The 21304-nt window shown below is 43.3% G+C and overlaps 1 protein-coding gene and 1 non-coding gene across 2 annotated transcripts; one reads left to right on the top strand and one right to left on the bottom strand.

The window, feature by feature from the left end:
- Positions 1–2982: 2982 nt before the first annotated feature.
- On the bottom strand, positions 2983–20651 carry PGLYRP4 (peptidoglycan recognition protein 4). The gene is made up of 8 exons (XM_012438298.2): positions 20603–20651; positions 19108–19200; positions 18179–18389; positions 16083–16201; positions 14627–14779; positions 13399–13597; positions 10027–10145; positions 2983–3161 (listed from the first exon to the last, which is right to left on the bottom strand). Exons 1-8 carry the CDS (start codon positions 20649–20651, stop codon positions 2983–2985), a joined length of 1122 nt encoding a protein of 373 aa, XP_012293721.1.
- On the top strand, positions 3837–3940 carry LOC135272350 (U6 spliceosomal RNA). The gene has a single exon (XR_010340511.1). It is a non-coding gene; the product is annotated as a U6 spliceosomal RNA (small nuclear RNA).
- Positions 20652–21304: the final 653 nt, after the last annotated feature.

Consider the following 21304-nt stretch of genomic DNA (forward strand, 5'->3'; position numbering starts at 1 on the left):
ATTCACATCCAGGGACACAGTGTTGTACTTAGCCTCTGCTGTGTTAATCTGTATCTCCTTTTCCCACACTGAGAATCCTACTTTCAAAAACACTGGGATGATAGAATTAGAATATCACATAATTACTCATTTGTTTGATTCGACATCTCACACTAAACTTTCTTCCAATAACAATATCAATATTAGCATATAATATGATTACTAAAATGGTTTTAAAAATTAATTTGCAGATGCTCTCCTTATTCTCTCCCCACTGTTTTACAGTTTTACCTTATACTACATTGTCAGAGCTCATAACCTTTACACACAATACTAACTTTCTTTTTTTATCTTTCTTTGAGATGAAGTTTCACTCTTGTTGCCCAGGCTGTAGTGCAATGGCGCGACCTCCACTCACTGCAACTTCCATCTCCCGGGTTCAGGGGATTCTCCTGCCTCAGCCTCTCAAGTAGTTGAAATTACAGGCACACGCCACCAAACCCAATTTTTTGTATTTTTAGTAGAGACAGCGTTTCACCACTTTGGTCAGGTTGGTCTCAAACTCCTGACCCCCGGTGATCCATCCACCTCAGCCTCCCAAAGTGCTGAGATTACAGGCATGAGCCACTGTTCCCGGAAAATACTATCTTTCTAATAACCTTCATTTAGTCTTAATTCTACAAATAAATACATATTAAATGCTTACCACCAGTCATAATGCCAGTGTCTCTCCAGTTATTTTGGTCATTTTTAAGGACATTCTCTTATAGATTCCTACAAAGGGGCTCATAGGAACAATATTCATAGAGTTCTTCCATGTTCATGAGAGTTTATCTGTGACCTTTGTACATAAAAATCAATTTAGTTGAACATAAAATCCTTGGATCACATTATCACATTTTATCTTATTTTTAAAATGTGTTATTATATTTTCTCCTAGCCCAAAATGTTGTCAATGAGTCTAATGATATTTTTCTCTCTTATTAGTAATTTGTTTTTGTTTTTTTCCTGAATGCCCAAAAGATATTTCCCACTAAAGAAACAGTTCTTTAAAATCCATAGTTCAAGTAGGCCATATGTTTGCATTCATCATTTTGAGTCCATCTTTTCTTGTATGAAGTGTGCCCCTTAAAAAACAAAATTTCAAAACTTTTTTTTATTTCAGGAGGTGTTTCTAGAATAGCAGTTTTTAAAATTTGTTCCATTCCTTTACTTTAGTTTTGTTCTTTAGGGACTCCAATGATATGTATCTTCTTTGCCTATATTTATCACTTTCTCTCTAATTCTTTTCATCTTTTTAATTTCTTTTTTATTTTTAGAATTTTCCTTTATTTTATCTTATTTTTCTTTAAAGGTATTATCCATTATGTATATCCACTTTTAACATCTTTTTTTTAAAACTAGTTATTTCTGAAACGGATGTTTCCTTTATTATTCTCTTCTGAGTTCATTACCTCATTTCTGAGTTTTTGTACTTTCCATTAATTGTTCTTTCATATCTTGTAAGATTTTTCTAATTATTTTAACTCAGTTTGCAATTGTAGTTTATAGCTATCACCCATAAGCATGTCTTTATGTAATGCTTTCATTTTCCTGATTCTGCTCCTGATTCTATTTTTATCTTATAACAACTTTATGTGGATTTGAACCTTAATTATTATCTTTTGTTTATTTTATATGATATTAGCTTTCCTCAACTTTAAAGATACATGGTTTTGAATATCTTTTTTTAATTCAATCACTCTGGATGCCTTCTTCTATTATTTTTTTTGAGTAAGTGTTCAACAACATGGTGCCTTATACTCAGAGAACTTCTTGCTCCACTGCCTTTCCACACTTTCATCTTAGCTTTTTCTTTTTTCTTTTTTCTTTTTTTTTTTTAATCTTTTATGACTGGACTGAACTAGATTCTGTTTCCAGCAGTTCTTCCCTGTGGGGCTTGGTTCTAGAAGGGAACTTCGGCTGGCTAGTTTTGAGAGGCATAGGACCCAGACTGTTCCAGTTCCTGCAGCTCTTATCACAGAATCCTTTGTGTTTGTACACCACTGGAGTATGCAAAAAGGTATCTTGATTTTGGATGCTAAGCGATGAAAAAATTGGGGTAAAATATCTTGGTTATTTGAGGTTCTCACATCAATCGGACACCCTGTTGTTTCTCTTTGCTTCCTCTTACACAGATGGTGGTACCATATAGATCTTATGGCTCTTGGACTGGGAGGGAACAGAAACACAGAAAATGCTGGTGGGATGGGGGCACTGTCCAGAGAGGCTCCTTCAAATAGGGATGATGTAGCAAATTGGCAAGGTGAACATAAATTTGGATATCTTCATTCATCTATTCATCCATTTATCTAATAAACATCAGTAGAACCTATTAAATTTCAGACACTGCTGAGAAACTGAGGACATAGAGATGAATAAAAGACAGGTCCTCCCCTGGAGAAACTCACAACCCAGGAGCAAGAATAGACATATCTATAAACAATGACAGCCCTTAAATAAGGGCTGCATCCAAATATATACAAGTTTATGTGTAAGCAAAGAAGGGTGGTCACATTGACCTGAATTATGGATGAGGGGTGAGGGGTGGAGAATGGGGGCCGCCAGGCAGATACCAGGGGAAGGCTCGCAAGGCAGAGGGTCATGGAGAGCAAAAGCGAGAGAGAACAGTTAGAGACAGAGAGAGAAAGAGAGAGAGAGAGAAATGCAACAAGAAACAGCCCATTGCCTCACCTGGCTCAGGAGTTGGGTTCCCAGGGAGAAGAAGATAAGGAGAGAGGAAGTCTGACTCAGAGTCAGAGGACTGTGAATGTCCAGCTATGAGGTCTGGGGGCCCTTGGAGGGTGTTGGCAGGAGAGAACATGATCATTCAAATCTGAAAAAGGAGGCACAGAATGGGGTGGCAGGGGAGGAGGACACAAGGTGTTGAGCCAAGGTGGATGGTGAGGACAGGAGAGACCTGACAGGGGAAGGGGAGCCGTCTCAGAAGGACCTGGGGCTTCTTCAGTGTTTGAAATGAGGCCAGGTGCTGATGATGTTGTACAAAGCCTGTCCAGGAGACAAGGTTCTGGCTACATCACTGTGGGCCACCAGCAGGTAGTTGGGAGTCAGGTACCCCTTGAGCATGGCACACTGGATCAGGTCTTGGGCTGCCTCTAGTGCTGCAGCATTTGGTGGTGCACCTGCAAAACACAGCAGCCCATCGCCCACAGATTACAGGGTACCCTGCAAGGTAGAACATATTCCCAGAACCCACTCTCATCACCAAGCTAGTATATTCCACTGTTGGCAGCCTCCCTAGGGACAGATAAAAGAACGAGGTCAAGACTTAAAATTCCTTAGTGCCAAAGTTTTCCTGAATCAAAAGAGCCAAGCCTGGGATAATATATTCTTCTTGGGATGTATAAAGCTTTATCCACTGCAAAAGTTTGGCCTGATAGTTGTCTATGAGGGTGCAATTTAGCCCTCCAGGGGTCATTTAGCAATGTCATGAAACATTTTTGGTTGTGAAAACTAGGAGGCAGGGGAATGCTAGTTGGTAGAAGCCAGGGATACTGCTAAACATCCTAGGACAGGACAGCCCCGCAACGATTAATTATCTGAGTCAAAATGTCAATTGTACTGAGGTTGAGAAACATGATTTAATCACTCATGTGCTGCCTGTACCCTTTACATGTCCAGCTCCAACTCAATGCTCAGCCCAATATCCAGTCACAGCCCTGGTTCACCCCATCCCCTTACCCAATACCCATTTTAGTATGGGCCATGTCACTGAATCAGCCCCAGTGACATGGCCTCATCTTTTCAGAGGTTCAGTGAAAGGCCCTTGAGTCTAAATAAACTAAGAGCTTTGAGTTGTTCTCACTTTGGCAGGACATACATTAAAATTGGAATGATACAGTAATTAGCGTGGCCCCTGAAGTAGGACGACATGCAAACTTGTGAAGCATTCCATATATTTAAAGAGAAATAAAGTATTTATTAAATAAGCAAATGCTAAGGGAATTTGGCACCACTAGGCCGGTCCTATAAGAAATGCTTTAAAAAGTTCTACACATGGAAACTAAAGGGCAATACACACTATCACAAAAACATATGAAAGTATAAAACTCACAGGACTTACAAAGCAATTACTCAATCGAAACTGCAAAGCAACTGGGTAACCATTAACATTAGAACAGGAATAATGCCTCACATATCAATATTAACCTTAAACACAAATGGGCTAAATGCTTCACTTAAAAAATATGGGCTGACTAAATGAATAAAAACACAAAATCCAACCATATGCTATTTACAAGAAACCCCTTAACCAGTAAAAACATTTACAGGCTCAAAATCAAGGAGGGGAGAAAGACATTGCACGCAAATGGAAACCAAAAAGGAGCAGGAGCTGCTACACTATATCAAGTAAAACAGACTTTAAGTCAAGACAGTTAAAGAAAAAAGATAGGGAAGTTCATTATGTAATGATAAAAGGACCAATTCAATAAGAAGATATAACAATCCTAAATATATATTCATCCAACACCAGAGCACCCACATTCATAAAACAAATAGTGCTAGACCCAAGAAAAGAGATGAACAGCAATACAATAATAGTGGGGAGCTTCAACACCCCACTGACAGCACTAACAGATCAGCAAGGCAGAAAATCAACAAAGAAACTCTAGACTTAAATCAGACTCTAGACAAAATAGGCCTAGCAGACATTTACAGAACTTTCTACCCAACAATGGCAGAATATATATTCATCTCTTCTGCACACAGAACATTCTCAAAAATAGACCATATGCTAGGCCACAAAGCAAGGCTTAGTAAATTCTTTTTTCTTTTCTTTTTTTTCTTTCTTCTCTAGAGGAGATAAGAAAAAGTGCCCCATAAACATTGTCTCATATACTCTTTTTCTTTCTTTTCTTTTTTTTTTTTTTTTGAGACGGAGTCTCACTCTGTTGTCAGGCTGGAGTGCAGTGACACAATCTCGGCTCACTACAACCTCTGCCTCCCAGGTTCAAGTGATTCTTCTGCCTCAGCCTCCCGAGTAGCTGGGATTACAGGCACACACCACCACGACCAGCTAATTTTTTTGTATTTTTAGTAGAGACGGGGTTTCACCACGTTGGCCAGGATGGTCTTGAACTCTTAAACTCATGATCTGCCTGCCTTGGCCTCCCAAAGTGCTGGGATTACAGGTGTGAGCCACTGTGCCTGGACCTTACATTTTTTTTTAATTAAAATCATATCAAGTATCTTGTTGGACCACAGTGGAAGAAAACTAGAAATCAATATCAAGTGGAACTCTCAAAACTATACAAATACATGGAAATTAAACAACCTGCTCCTGAATGATCGTTGGGTCAATGACAAAATTAAGGCCAAAATTAAAGATTTTTTAAATGAATGAAAATAGAGACACAACATACCAAAACCTCTGGGATACAACCAGGAAAACAGTGATAAGATGGAATGTTATAGCATCAAATGCCTCTTTCAGAAAGATAGAAAGTTCTCAAATTAACAACGTAACATCATACCTCAAAAAAATAGAAAAGCAAGCACCAACAAAACCCAAAGCTAGCAGAAGAAATAACAAAGATCACAGCAGAGCTAAATGGTATTGAGACCAAATATAAAAAATGAAAAGGATCAATGAAATAAAAAGTTAGTTATTTGAAAAAAATAAACAGAACTCACAGTCCACCAGCTACATTAACTAAGAAAAAAAGACATAAGTTTAGAATACCCACAATCAGAAATGATAAAGGTAGCATTACAGTTGATACCACAGAAATAACAAAAGATTGTCAGAGATTACTATGAGCTCTCTATGCACACAAACTAAAAAACCTAAAAAAAATGCATAAATTCCTGGAAACATACAACATACCATGATTGAACCAGGAAGAAATAGAAATCATAAATAGACCAATAACAAATAACTGAATCAGTAATTTAAAAAAGAATCTCCCAACAACAAAAAGCCCAGGACCAAATGGATTCACAGCCCAATTCTATGAGATGTAAAAGGAAGAATACCAATCCTACTAAAATTGTTCCCAAAAATTGAGGAGGAGGGAATCCTCCCTAACTCATCTACAAAGCCACACTGATACCAAAGCCAGGTAAGGACATAACAACAACAACAAAAACTACAGACTAATATCCCTGATGAACATAGATGTAAAATTCACAACAAAAAACTAGCAAACTAAATTCAACAGCACATCAAAAAGTTAATTCACACAATCAAGTGGGCTTTATTCCTGGGAAGCAGAGATGGTTCAACATATGCAAATAAGTAAATGTGACTCACCACATAAACAGAATTAAAACAAAAGCTATATTATAATACTTTCAATGCAGAAAAAGCATTCAATTAAATCCAACATTACTTCATGATTAAAAAAAAAACCCTCAACAAACTAGGTATCAAAAGAACACACCTCAGAATAATAAAGCCATATATGACAAAATCACAACCAACATCACACTGAACGGGGAAAAGTTGAAAACATTCCCCCTAAGAACTGGAAAAAGGCAAGGATGCCCACTTTCACCACTCCTATGCAACATAGTATTGAATAAAACAATCAGGCAAGAGAGATAAATAAAAGGCATCCCAACTCGAAAAAAGGAAGTCAAATCATCTCTGTTCATTGATGATATAATCTTATGCATAGAAAACCCTCAAAATTCTTCCAAAAGCCTCCTAGGTTTAATAAACAACTTCAGTAAAGTTTCAGGATACAAAATCAACATACAAAAATCAGTAGCATTTCTATACACCGATAACAATCGAGCTAAGAACAAAATCAGGAACTCAATCCCATATACCATAGCGATAGATAGACATAGATATGTACACCTATAGATATACACACCTATATATATATGTTTTATATATATATATGGTATACTAGAGTTTGTTCCAAACAATGATCTACTGTGTAAGCATCTGTAATGAAATTGGAGAGTTCAGCTCATTAAAAAACAATAGCTTCATTCTAACCTCTCTCTCATCTTCCTTTTTTTCTCTTGTTCCTTCTTTTTTCTCTTCCCTCTCTCTTTCTCTGGATCTGTTTTCTTTGGTTGGTTTATGCTATCTGCAACCCTTCTCACTATCCTAGGTCTACTGTGGTCCTTTTTCCCCCCAGAATCCCCCGTGCCTCCCAGAGGCTCCCTTTTCTGATTTATGATACCATCAGGGAGACTTGACCACCCTACTGCTCTCTTTGGTCCTTTTGCCAAAATCTGTCCATTGTATTCTGTAACATACACATTGCAGGGTATTCCTTATTCTCCATGTGCAATCAAGTGAGATAGAGGAGAAGTTATATACATACACACACCTATATATAACATATATATATATAGGTTAAATGTATTCCTAAAAATATATGTTATATATAACCTATATATAGGTTATATATAGGTGTGTATATATGTGTGTGTGCATATATATACACATATATGTTATATATAGATGTGTATACGTGTGTGTGTAGATATAGATATAGATATATAGATATATTTTAGGAATACATTTAACCAAGGAGGTGAAAGAGTTCTACAAGAAGAACTAAAAAACACTGATGAAAAGAAATTGTAGATGACACAAACAAATGAAAAGACATCCCATGCTCATGGATTTGAAGGATCAATGTCATTAAAATGACCATACTGCCCAAAGCAATCTACGGATTCAACACAATTCTTGTCAAATTACCAACATCATTTTTCACAGCATTTTCAAAAACTATTCTATAATTCATATAGAACTAAGAAAGAACCCAAATAGCCAAAGCAATTCTAGGTGAAAAGAATAAAGCTGGAGGTATTATATTACCTGACTTCAAATTATACTACAAGACTATAGTAACCAAATTAGCATGGTTCTGGTACAAAAACAGACACATAGATCAATGGAACAGAATAGAGAACCCAGAAATACAGTCACATAGCTACAATCAACTGATCTTTGACGAAGCTGACAAATACATACACCAGGGAAAGGTCACCCTATTGAGTAAATGGTGCTGAGAAAATTGGATGGTCACATGCGGAAGAATGAAACTAGACCCGCATATCTCACTGTATGCAAACATTAACTCAAGATGGACTAAAGACTTAAATGTAAGGTCTCAAACTATAAAAATCTTAGAAGACAATCTAGGAAAAAACTCTCCTGGAAATTGGCCTAGGCAAAGGATTTATGACTAAGTCCTCAAAAGCAAATGCAACAAAAACAAAAATAGACAAATGGGACTTAATTAAACTAAAATGTTCCTGCACATCAAAAGAAATGATCAACAAAGTAAACAGCCTACAGAACGGAAGAAAATGTTTGCAAACTATGCATCTGACAAAGAGTTAATATCCAGACTCTACAAGGAACTCAAACAACTTAAGGAAAAAAATCAGCTCATTAAAAAGTGAGCAAAGGACATGAACAGACATTTTTCAAAAGAAGAAATACTAGCAGCCAAAGGCCGTGAAAAAATGCTCAACATTACTAATCATCAGAGAAATGCAAATTAAAATCACAGTGAGATGCTATCTTACTTCAGTCAGATTGACTATTATTAAAAAGTCAAAAAGTAACAGATGTTGCTGAGGATGCAGAGAAAAGAGAATGCTTACACACTACTGATGAGAATGTAAATTAGTACAACCTCTATGGAGATTTACCAAAGAACTAAAAATAAAATAGCCATTTGATCCAGCAATCCAAATACTGAGTATCTCCCCAAAGAAGAAGAAATCATTATATCAAAAAGACATTTGCACTCATATGTTTATCTCAGCACTATTCACAATAACAAAAACATGGAATCATCCTCAATATCCATCAATGGATGACTGAATAAAGAAAATGTAGAGGGGAGTGATCTGTGTGTGTGTGTGTGTGTGTGTGTGTGTATACACATTGTGGAATACTATTCAGCCATTAAAAATGAAATCATGGCTAGGCGTGGTGGCTCATACCTGTAATCCAGCACTTGGGGAGGCCAAGGCAGGTAGATCATGAGGTCAGGAATTCAAGACCAGCCTGGCCAACATAGTGAAACCCCGTCTCTACTAATACAAAATAATACAAAACCCTGTCTCTACAAATACAAAAATTAGCCATGTGTGGTGGCACACCCCTGTAGTCCTAGCTACTTGGGAGGCTAAGGCAGTAGAATGGCTTGAACCCAGGAGGCGGAGGTTGCAGTGAGCTGAAACCACGCCATTGCATTCTAGCCTGGGCAACAGAGCAAGACTCCATCTCAAACAATTTAAAAAATGAAATCATGTCTTTTACAGCAATATGAGTGGAAATAGAGGCCATTACCCTAAGTGAAATGACTCAGAAACAGAAAATGAAAAACTACACATTCTCAATTATAAGTGAAAGCTAAACAATGGGTACACATTGGTACAGAGAGTACAATAATAGACATCAGAGACTTCAAAAGGTGGGAGAGTGAGAGCAGGATTAGGGACAAGACATCAATTTAACGGGTACCATGTACACTATTCAGGTGACGGGTATACTGAAAGCCCAGACTTCACCACTATATAATATACCCATGTAACCCAATGCATTTGTAGCCCCTAAATATGTAAAAATTAAAAATAAAAATAAAAAATAAAATAGAGCTCTGAGTCATGACAATTCTCAAGGCAAAGACTGGGGCTTATTGTGGTTTTGGCACATAAGGCAAAGTGTCTCTACATTGTTGTCATGGTAACCAAGAGAGGCTGCATCTGCTGACCAAGATGAGCTAAAAATACACACAAAGATCTTTTCCCCTTACTTGGCATGTTCCTTACACATTGGAAGAAAGAGATATTTGGCTGGATGTAAAGGAGGTAAATGTGAGTATTATGTCTGGGGGTCACCTCTGATCAAGCTCAGCTGAGTCAAATGTTGGATTGGAAGCTGGATCAATCAAGCATATGCAGGCACTAAAATGACACTTGAGACTGAGACTTTGTCTTCCATGTCAGATGCTCTCTTTCAAATACCATGCAGTGACCCTACTGCCCAAAGCATCCACTTACCTGTGAATGTGCCCATGAAGGTGACGCCCAGGGCGATGTCATCATAGCCAGGGGTGGAGAAGCCTTGGACATTCCAGCCCACCCCTTCATAAATGGCACCATCCTGGCCCACAAGGAAGCTAGAGGACCGCAAGGGGAGATGGAAACCAGCGTGAAACTCTGGAATTGTTTCTCTCTTTCATGTATTAATTTATTCATGTCTTTACTCCTTCAGATTTTGATAATCTATTGGATTCTAAGCACTGGGTTACAGAAACAAGACAGAGTCCTTGCCAGTGGAGTGTCGGTAAACTAACTCAGGGGGAATGAGGGAGACAGGGTGAGGAGAGAGAATCCCAATTTATAGCATTTGCTGATTTCTATGGTGTAAACCTTTCACTATAGCAAATTTCAGGTGACCAACAATTTAACAACCAGCTCTCAAAATTCCAGAATCTCTAACAGTCAGCTCTCATGAGCCAGCACAAGCCTGTTCGGCTCCAGCATACCACTGCTGCCCCCAAGTCGCTCACAGTCAATGAAGAAAAAGGAGAATGACAGCTTTCAATCCCTAGGCCTTTTCTCCTCCTCACTAAAAAAATGGTTTCCCGCAGGGCGACCCAAGATTTCCTTACCATCAAGTACAACGTTAACTTCCCCAATCTTTCCTGACTTGATCTCTGTACATTTGACTCTGCCACCCCTCTTGACTTCTCCAAACATTCTCTTCCCTTAGCTTCCATCACACCACCTTCTCTTGGATTTCTTCTCTAGCTGCTCTCCCTCCACACCTCATCTTCCTGCACCCTTTCCTTAAATGTGGTGTTCCTCAGGTTGCTATCCTAAGCAAGCCCTTTTCTCCCCTTACTCGACACAGGACTAACCCATCCACTTCCTTGGCTTCAGTTGCCATCCATGAAAGTCTGCATGTTCACCACTGGACCCATCTTCTTCCTCACCTGTTCCCCTTTCTGGGATCCCCATCCTGGTGAAAAACATGGTCACCCACTGGCCCCAGCCAGAAATACAAGCATCAGCCCACCCACTTCATCCACTCATTAACCCAGTTTGTCAACAATGTCTGCCAACTACACTCCCTGATCTGCCCTGCAACCTGGTCAATAACCGTTAACCTCCACTGACCTCTCAAATTCGTCCACCTCTTTCTGTGGCCTCTACTACCACCGTAGGGATGTCACCACTCCATCTCGCCTGGATCACTGCACAGTCCTCAGATCTCACTGCCTCCAGTTCCACCCTTTCCCATCCAATCCATTCCTAAGGTTAGCCAGACTGGTCTTCCTAAAATACGGAACTTACTACGTCAAACCCTGTTTTCAGTCCCTGAGCACTGAGTATGTACACGCCAGCTTAAGTTACAGGATCCTTCAGACACGGACCCTGTCTGCCTCGCTGGCCTCAGCTCTCCCACACCCCTCTTTGGCATTTACATTTATCCTGATGAACTTCTCTCAGCTCCCCAAAGGCACCTTTTTCAGGCTGGAATTCAGTCCTTTCCACAGAGGTCCTTTCCCTCTTCCTGCATCACTCTTCCTGCTTCTTCCTCCCACTCACCTGTGAGGCCCCAGCTAATCTGGGGCCCCCACAGGGAGTGCTTCTTTCACTCCCATTTCCTGGCATCCTCAGCCTCCTGTCTACTCTCCATGTGTCCCCTATCATAATGTTTAAGCTACCCTGCTGGAACTTATTTGTTTGAATTTAAAGCACTGGTTCCATGCAGGCAAGAACCACATCTGAGGCATCTGATGGCATCCCCAGAGGATAGCCTTGAGCCACACAGAGTACACATTCAGTCACATGTTCAGTGAATTATAATCTGTGAGGCAGGGATTGTGTCATCCTGACTACAGACCACTTCAAGGAAAAAAAATGACACCGTCATGATGCTATAATAGAAGAGGATACAATAAAAGGTCCAAGTCAAGGGACAGGCAACTACCCTCTGAGATGCGAAAGGACCTCCCCTCAGCCTCCACCTCTTTCCGGTTTTGGCTTTCTAAAATTACAGTCAATTTTCAGGTATCTACTCTCATTAAAGACAGCAATGCTGCAAATAATCCTGTATGGCAGGACTTAGCAAAGCACTGGTAGGTTCTGATACATCATAGATGTTGGAGGAAAAGTTTTCTTCTATCTTGTAAAGGGGGCTACTAAAATGGGGACAGAGACGGGAGAGACACTCAGCCCAGAATCATGTACCAAGCGATGGTAAATTCATCTAAGATGGGACCACTGCATACTGCTGTGCAGATTGCATTCTGCACAAAGGTGTCTGGCATAGGAACAGTGGAAACTGAAATTCAGCTCTACTCACTAAGCCATAAACACCCCTAGAGTTAGGGGCTCCTTCTGTTAATGTGTATGAATATGCCAGATGGGCTGGAGTCGCTTTTCCTGAGACTTAAAATTTAGTGTAATTGCTCCTGATGGGACATTTTATGGGGTCTAACCCCAGATGTCTTATCTGCAAGCTCTGAAAATATCCTTCAAGAAACTTCTACGCGTTTTGTGTGTTTGTGTGGCAGTTTTTAAAATCCGTACTTTTTAATGGAAGCATCTTGATCAAAAATATGTCTTTTTGATCAAAAACATGTCAGAATTTTGAGACCCTTCAAAATAATTCTTAATGAGGAAAAAAATGAAATGTTTATTCTTCCACTTAGGTCAGTGTGTTTCTTATTAAAGAATCACAGACCCTGTAGTCCCAGCTACTTGGGAGGCTGAGGCAGGAGAATCGCCTAAATCCAGGAGGCGGAGTTTGCAGTGAGCTGAAATCACACCACTGAACTCCAGCCTGGGTGACAGAGAAAGACTCCATATCAAAAAAAAAAAAAAATCACAGACCTTAGCATTAGATAAATCAAAAGATAGTATCTGGTCTCTCCCCTGCCTTCAGACAGGAAGTATATTCTTCCCAAGGAGGTTGGTGGTTTCTAGAGGCAGAGAAGCAATATGAGTCTAACATGAGAGGGAACTGCTCCAGGCTGTGGCCAAAGTGAGCAGCAGAGCCCCAGCCTCTAAGTAGTAGGCAGTGGTTACACAAACAAAGCACATCGTTTGATTACCTTTTCTGCAGATGCCACAATCTTACATGCATACTGCTTCCTCCAGCAACTTTTTTAGCATCCATCATGCCAGTTTACTACCTTTAATGGGTACATCTTGAGAACATGTTTGGGCAAATGACTACCCCTGTGACTGTCTCCTAAGAAAGACCCATGCAGGGTCGTGTGATGAATCCATTTGGTTATCCATACAGCACCTCTCCTATGGTGAATACCCAGCAAATATTAGTTCCTTTTCCCCTTCCTTTCAAAGGTTCAGTATCTGCCCCCAAGGGAAGAGAAGCCCACAGTACCCAGACCCACTTACTTATACCCAATGTCGCATGACTTGAGCCTGTCTATGTAGAAAGACTGGATGTCCCGGACCAGCAGGCGGCACTCTTCAGAAATGTTGCAGGTCCTGCCGGCAGTGTGGATAATGATGCCATACTTCGCTGGGAGGGTCATCCTGGGACAGTGGGTCTCCCTGGCCCCCCATGCAGACCGTGGGACAATGCTGGGGCAAGCTGAGATGGGGCAAGAAACCACAGAGGGTTCATCTCCCCCATCCATGCCAGCCATTTCCCCACTGTAGGCTGACACAATGCTCAGGACCCTCAGTGTCTCAAACCCCCCCTGGGTCCCCCACCCTGACCCCCACAGTGGGACTTGAGAGCAGATGGTGTCCCACAACGGGACATGGACATTTTATTCTAAGAATATGTCTCTTTGAGTCATTTGTAATCCACGAAACTCTCTGTCGATGTAGGTGATCATTTATATTGACAGATGGCCCCGGAGATCACATTTACTCAAGGCTTTAATATAATAGAGATGAAATTTCTTTCTCTCTTGATTAAGTCCAAGAAAAGGCTAAATGTGCTTATTAAATTTACTGTTTTTGATGTTGCTGCTTGTTAAACCCAAAATAGTATCTACTTTTTATTATCTGAATGATATTAAACTCTTTCTTTAAAGTCAGTGTAAGTGGTGGTCTAAGTTTTCTGCAGCACGTCAGTCCATTCGTGTTGCTCTGGTTTTTGTATTCAGAAATGTGTGTTAGTGTGTGTGTGTTCATGTGTAAACATATGAATGTATAAATATGTGTATAAATGTATCCAGTCTCTTTCCATTTTTTCCTCTCTTGCACTTTTCTCCATATTATATACCAAATATGTTATTTATTTGCTCATCGTCTTTCTCTGTCCTCTAGATTGAAACTTCATGAGGCCAGGGACTTTGCATTTCTTTCCTTGGTGTATCCTCAGGGTCTAGCAGGTGCTCAGTAAATGCTTGTCAAGCGATGGAAGAAAGGAGTGTGTATATATGGCACCAGGCATAATGCTATGGCTCTTTCATATGAGCAATCTGGGAGATAAAGAGGTGGCCTGGAGCTTTCCTCTCATGATTTGCCAGCCCCAAGATTTCAGAGAGTTGGGTGACCAGTTGCCTACCGGAAGGAATTGAAAGAGCCCTGCTGAAAAGGTGGTTCCCGGTGGTGTCTGGGAGTTAGTGGGGGTGAGCCCAGTGGGGGCTAGTAGGGTTGAAGGTCTTACCTTTCTTCAGGCTCTCCTTCTGTCGAGGGGCCAGGCAGTTCTCGCCTTTCACAAGAAGTGGCTGAACGTACCTGGATGACAGGTGGCCCTTCTGGACAGCGGAGGAGATTAGATTTTCCATGGCCGACAGGGCAGCAGGGCTGGGACTGTAGCCTGGAAGAGAGAAATCTATGGGAAACCTGCACCTGGCCTGAGTTTCAGGGGATCTTTTGTGGGAGGAGGAGGTGCCCTGTCAGCCCCTGCACAGCTGATGGAGAGGAAGAAAAGGGAACAGGTTATGCCCCCAGTTGAAGAGCCCGAGAATTAAGGATGTGCCTGGAAAGATCTCTCAGTGGCTCATGATGAAGTCCTTTCCCAAATACCTGCCAAGGCTTTGCCCCCTCTCTCCATGAAGGAGCTCAGCAGCAGCACCAAGTTCAGCAGCACCCATCAGAAGGGGCCCCTCCATGGCCAGGGTTTCCCATCAGAAGGGGCCCCTCCAGGCATGTGCCAGGCTCTTTGCCTACAATAACTCATTTCATCCTCAGCACAAACCTCTGAGAGATGCTATTATTAGCTGCATTATTCACGAAGAGGAACTTGAGGCTCCAAGAAGTAACATGCCCAAGATCCCAAGCTAACAAGAAATGGAAACGAGTAATCATGAAAACAAAAGCAAAAACAAGATAAACACAGAGTCCTCTGGAATGCTGGGAAAACCACCCAGGGCTGGAGATAGAAGATATGGACCATGTTCTGATTCCTCTCCTTCTAGCTGTGTCACTTGGGATCACTGAACTCTCTGAATCCCAGGCTGCAACTCTGTACAACAGGGGTCATGAAATCTACCTGGACTATCTCAAAGGATACTGGGAGAGGAAAATGAGAAACTAGGTATGCAAGATCTCTGTTAACAGGAAAGGGTGCACAGATTGAAAGGAATGGTCCTGGAGCACACATGTTAGGATGCATATGGCAAGGGGCCTTGAAGCAATAGTCCAGAAAGAAGTGGAAGAGAGTTAGGGGACTCAGAATTTTTTTTTTTTTTTAGAAATATATAGAAAATCTAGAAGTGAGAGATGGAAGGAGGAGGTGCGTGGCAGGAAATTGGAAAGCACGGCCCACAGCCACAGAATGGTCAGAGCTCGAGAGGAAGATGTGATAGTCATTGACGTAGAGGTGAGAGCTGAAGCCCAGACAGGCTTGCAGAGAGACAACTGGTTAGCATCGCCACTGAAGAGATGGCTAGAGGAAGACAAGCCTGTTTACAGGGGTTGAGAAGGAAGCCAGGGCAGTAGGAGGAGACCCTTCGCAATGTTGTTTCCTGGAAATCAAAGAAGAGAATTCCAAGAGAGAGTGCATCTTCAGAGAAGGATGAGAAGACAGCAGAGAAGCAGACAGCTACTTCCCATGAAGTGGCACCTGAGGCAAAGGATTAGAGAACTCTTTGGAGAAGGTCAGCTAAGATAACCGTTACCTTTCTTAGTGCCGAAGAAGGCAAAGCCCAGGGAGATGTTGTTGTAGCCCTGGGTGTGCACACCTTGGATGTTCCAGCCAACACCTTCATACACGCTGCCATCATCCCCAACCAGGAAGCTGTGGAGCAAGATAACACAGGTTACATGGCTGGCACTGTAGGACATTCCTAAGAGAGGACACCACTTACCTGGGCCCAAAACGGAAAAGAGCTGAAGCCATGTTCACTAAAAGGAATTTGCACAGACTCTTCCCAGACATAGGAAAGAACAAGTCATTTATACTAGTCCTTAGAATTCAGAAGGACCCACTCTCACACTCCCTACCTCCTTCCCTTTTCAGAGGCTGCAGTTTTACCATAAATCATTCTACATGCTCAGGAGAAGAGGTCCTAGAGGTTCCACAGTAACTAACACTGACCTGACCACACAGTGGAAGGCTCTTCTGTCTTCCACACTTCCTTAAACATGGCTCTCCCGCCTCCTCCAAAGTGTGTGCTGCCTGTCTGATCCCTGCAGAGCTGTTCATTTGATTTCTCCCTGTTAAGTAGGGAGTTATAGGACAGTTACTACATAGACTTCCCAAGAAGTAGCTCCTGAGACTAGGATGAGGATGCGGGCAATTTATTTGCAAAGGGATCTGACAGAGCAGGAGCACCGTCATCTCAGACAAACACCACTTTAAGTTCTGGCTCCCTTTCTAGCCTCATGCATTTCAAGGAAATCACTTCTAACAACAAGCAGCCAGAAAGAGCAGAAGTAAGACACAGATAAGACAGCTTGGGCACAGAGGGAGGTGGGGGAAAGTCTCTTGGGTAACTGCCAAATTTCACCCCCATACAATGGGCCCTAGTAAAACAGTGGGCCTTAATAAGCACATTCCTTTCCCTTCAGGTGCACTAAGTTAAGGAAGCTAAAAGCAGACTCAGGGAATATGCCTGCAGCTGCAGAAAGATGTGTGGAAACAGACATACAACTCTCCCTCCCAGATAAGCACAACAAAGACACACAGAAGCAATCCAAGCCTCTGATAAACTCTCCCACCCTAAATCCTTAAAAACTCTTAGTCTGTAAGAGAGTGGGCTCTGACCTAACTTGGCCAGAAGCCTCTCTCAGGTTTGTTTTCTCTAAAGCAAACTTGTCTTCGACTGTCAAGCCATGTTTCATGTTTCTTTCCTCTTTCTTTAATTCTTACAGGATCCCAGAAGCCAGAGTGAGGAGCCAGGAGACTGAGACAGAAGGAAGAAACCCAACAAAGTCTGTGAAATTGGACTGGCTCACAGTGGCCACCTGGGGCTACATCCCACCCTGTGGCCTTCCCAGGAGCTATATACATGCACTTTAGAACTGCCCCTCAGAATGGCTGGGGTTGAGGAGGCTACACCCCAAGCCCTGTCCCCCAGGAAGGCATTCACTCCCTTTTGTCATCAGGGGCTAGGGAAATGCATGAAGCAGGAAAGCAGAGAGAGGCACTGGGCACTTGAGGCAGGAAGCCATCACCACACTCAGGAATTGTCCACAGCTAGCCAAAGTCAGAGGTGGGCCAAGGGCATGTGGTGTGGGCAACAATAGCACCTACTAGAGTGATCATTACAGTAACAGATGGACAGTTGCCTCACTGAGGCTGGAACCCATGCGTGTGATGTGGAAGAGCACACCAGGGATGAAGAGAGCCAGTTTAGGCTCCATGAGTCCACAGCTATGTGACCTAAATTAATCAGCCTCCCTCCCTTGGGCCCCTCTCCCAGAGCAAAGAGATGGTGACACCTGCCTACCAGTTGGGGGAGCAAAAGCCCTCATGTATGAGGAAGTCTTTTGTAATCTGTGATGTGCTGTACAAGCCAGCATTGGAGGAGGGTGGAGAATACAGTTATTACTTAACCTTCCTCACTTCCTTCTGGGAGATCTCAGAGACAGGAGCGTCACAGAAAATTGCAAAAGAGTTGGAGTTTCATGGGGCTCTTAAACGTTTTATTCATTATAAAACATACAAGACCACAACCCAGAAAATGAGAAAAAGGGATGATGAGGGACAGGAGAAGCATCTCAGGGAAGCAGCACTGACCACGTGCCTTGGGACCCAGGTCCAGCCTCTTACTTGTAAGCCACGTCGCACCCGCTGTTATTGTGGACATGATGGGCCTGCAGTTCCCGCAGTCTCTGGCTGCAGACTCTCTGGTCGTGACACTCCAGTCCAGGGACGTGGTGTATAACTAGGACATTCACTGGTGTGGTCAGCTGAGTACTACAGCCAACAGCTTCCGCCCCCCATGCCTTGCGAGAGACCGTGGTGGACACATCTGTGGGGAAGCCATGGGACATCACGCAGTGCACCTGCCCCAACACTGCCGCATTAGCCGGCCAAGCTGCACATGCAGGCATCAGCTGTGTCGGCCCCATGGGAGTGGAAGAGCTGGAGGAGGAAGCCTTCAGCAGGCAGGTGCACCCTGCTCTGCTCACCTCTGCATCCTCATCTCTCCAACACTCACCCCCAACACAGACTCTGCACCTGGCCAGGGAGCCTAATGCTTTGCTCCCCCATCTCAGAACATCCCCTACTCAACTCCTCCCCTGCGATGGTCCAGGCCCTGCACTTCAGGAAGCATCACCTGCTTATCCCTGGGGAAAGCCCTGAGCAGCCTGGCTTGGTGTCACCTCAGCACTCAGTGTGTGCTCTCCGGGCTCTGAGTGCTCCCTGAGGGGACTGCATCTTCTCCTCCAAGCAGGAGCTGTGTCTCCCACTCAGTCTGAGGACTCCCTGAGGGCAAGGTTTGGGTCTTCCTCCACAGGGGGTCCCTGTCTGCAGAGGCTGTTTCCCCGCTTCCTGGGTTTCTAGCCCTCCAGTACCACCCTTCCATCCCAAGGACCTAGGGTAATTCGTGCAGGTGGTTTACTGGTTCTGCCCTCTGCACCTCAACCCCGTTTGCCCCTCCCAGTCGCACGTGGCTCTGCAGACCTCAGAAACATTTCCAGTCACATGAAAAACCCCAGCTGGTCCCCAAAGCCCCTTACTATCCAGATTCAGTTTACCTTTTTCAGTGAGCTGGGAGATGTTGCCAAATAGGTACTGAAGCCCCTCTGATAGCTGTTTAGCTTGTGTTTTGTTCCAGGAGGAATCACCTACAAAGGAATAGCCCATTTTACATCAGAGAGCTCCAATACCAGCCATCATGGTGGCACCAACTCTGGACAGAAACAGCCATCCCCTCTCCACTGCCCCTCTGCCTCCTCAAATCCAAGAGCCCCCTCTGAGAAATCCCTCTGGACTGACCAGAGGACCACCTCTAATAGCAGCAGGTGGCATAGTTTCCTCCCACACCAACTCTGGGCAATTCCCTGGGACGGGCAGGGAGTCAGAAATGTTATCCTTTTCTCCTGAGCTGTATCTACACACACAATTGGCAAAAAAACAAACTGGAAACGTATTCAGACACTTCAAAACCACAAAGTCCTCTCCTGTGTGCATTTTACCAAAGCAACGGGGAAGCGTATGTGGAGAAAGCGTTAGAATTACCTGCATGGCTCAGACCAGTTCCCCCAGGATTGATTTTGGGGCCATGTGCTATGCCCACTCTCCTGTGTGAAGGCCCATGGGGGAGGGGCAGGGTCTGTTGATTGAGACCCTTGCCCACAAGGAGCTTTCTCTTATTGACAAGCACAAACCCAAGCCGTAGGCTGGACTCTGATTGACATCATGATAATATACATGTAATCCTTGCTCCTGTTTATTTGCTTTTCCTGCCCAATTGCTCTATTTTCAGGTGCATTATCTCATTTAGCCCTCACAGTGAGTTTAGGAAGTCATCACTATCTCCGTTTCCAGGTGGGAAAATAAAGGCTTGTAGAGCTGAATCGCTTGTTTAAAATCATTCCTAGAGGCAGAGAAAGAACCTGAATCCAGGTCTATAGGCTCCACGTTCTTTGCTCTATGTACAATCTATTCTTTCTACTTAAGACAGAGTAGGTTGTACGTTTTTTGTTTGTTCTTTATTTTTTGGTTTTTGTTTTGTTTTTGTTTGTTTGTTTCATTTTTGAGACAGAGTCTGGCTCTGTCACCAGGCTGGAGTGCAGTGACGCAATCTCGGCTCATTGCAACCTCCACCTCCCGGGTTCAAGCAATTCGCCTGCCTCAGCCTCCTGAGTAGCTGGGATTACAGGCGTGCGCCACCGTGCCTAATTTTTGTATTTTTAGTAGAGACAGGGTTTCACCACGTTGGCCAGGATGGTCTCAATCTCCTGACCTTGTGATCCGCCCACCCTGGCCTCCCAAAGTGCTGGGATCACAGGCACGAGCCACCGCACCGGAACAAGAGAGAGTAGATTTTTGTTTTAGTTTTGTTTTGTTTTTTGAAGACGAGTTCTCAATCTGTCGCCCAGTCTGGAGGGCAGTGGCGTGATCTCGGCTCACTGCAGCCTTGAACTCCTCAGGCTCAGATGGAGAGTAGCTACTTTTTAAATTCTCTTATGAGACTTTAGGATGATCCTTCCCAGTAGCTCTTTGGTCCAGGGAAAGAAAACTTACCCCAGGCCTGGAGACCCAGAGCAGAGAAGACAAGAAGCCACGGCATCATCCCCATGTGGTCCCAGGACATCAAGCCAGAGAGTGTGGACAGCGGCCTGAGAGAGTGTGGACAGCAGCCTGAGAGAGAGACGCTGACAGTTGTTAACACGACCACGCTCAATCTGCAAAGCATCCCCCACCCTGACTGCAGTGGGCGCCGTCTGCCTCCTCCACCATCCTGTGACCTCCTGAGGGCCAGCAGCTGGCTCAGGCCTCTCAGGGCCCTCGGCACAGAGCAGGCGCTCAGCATGCCTGTCCTATTGTTACCCAGGCAACTCAACTTCATCACGTGCCCACAGTGTGCAAGGCCTGGGTACACACTTGCACATGCAGTCTTACTTAATTAGTCCTCACACTGTATGTAAGACTGTTAACCCCCATTTTTATAGACAGAGGAAGTAAGATCCAAGAATAGTACAAGCAAGAAATCCAGACTCATATGGATGGGTCTGACGCAGAGAATTCCTTCTCTGTTGGGAATATGCCAGGTGAAGGGATACAGGAGCAGGAGGGGTTCCTAGTTCTAGGGCAGAGGAAATCCAGTCCTAACACTCTCTCTGGTGGATTCCAGTCCCCTTGCTGGAAGAGGGCTTCTGAAGAGGAAACACACACTCAACTCACAGATACCTGTGGGTCCTGTGCTGTCCCAGCCCAGCAGGTCAG

The sequence above is a fragment of the Aotus nancymaae genome, unplaced genomic scaffold, assembly GCF_030222135.1.
Source record: "Aotus nancymaae isolate 86718 unplaced genomic scaffold, 86718_ANA_hifiasm-v0.15.2.pri h1tg000108l, whole genome shotgun sequence".
NCBI classification, from domain to species: Eukaryota; Metazoa; Chordata; class Mammalia; order Primates; family Aotidae; genus Aotus; species Aotus nancymaae.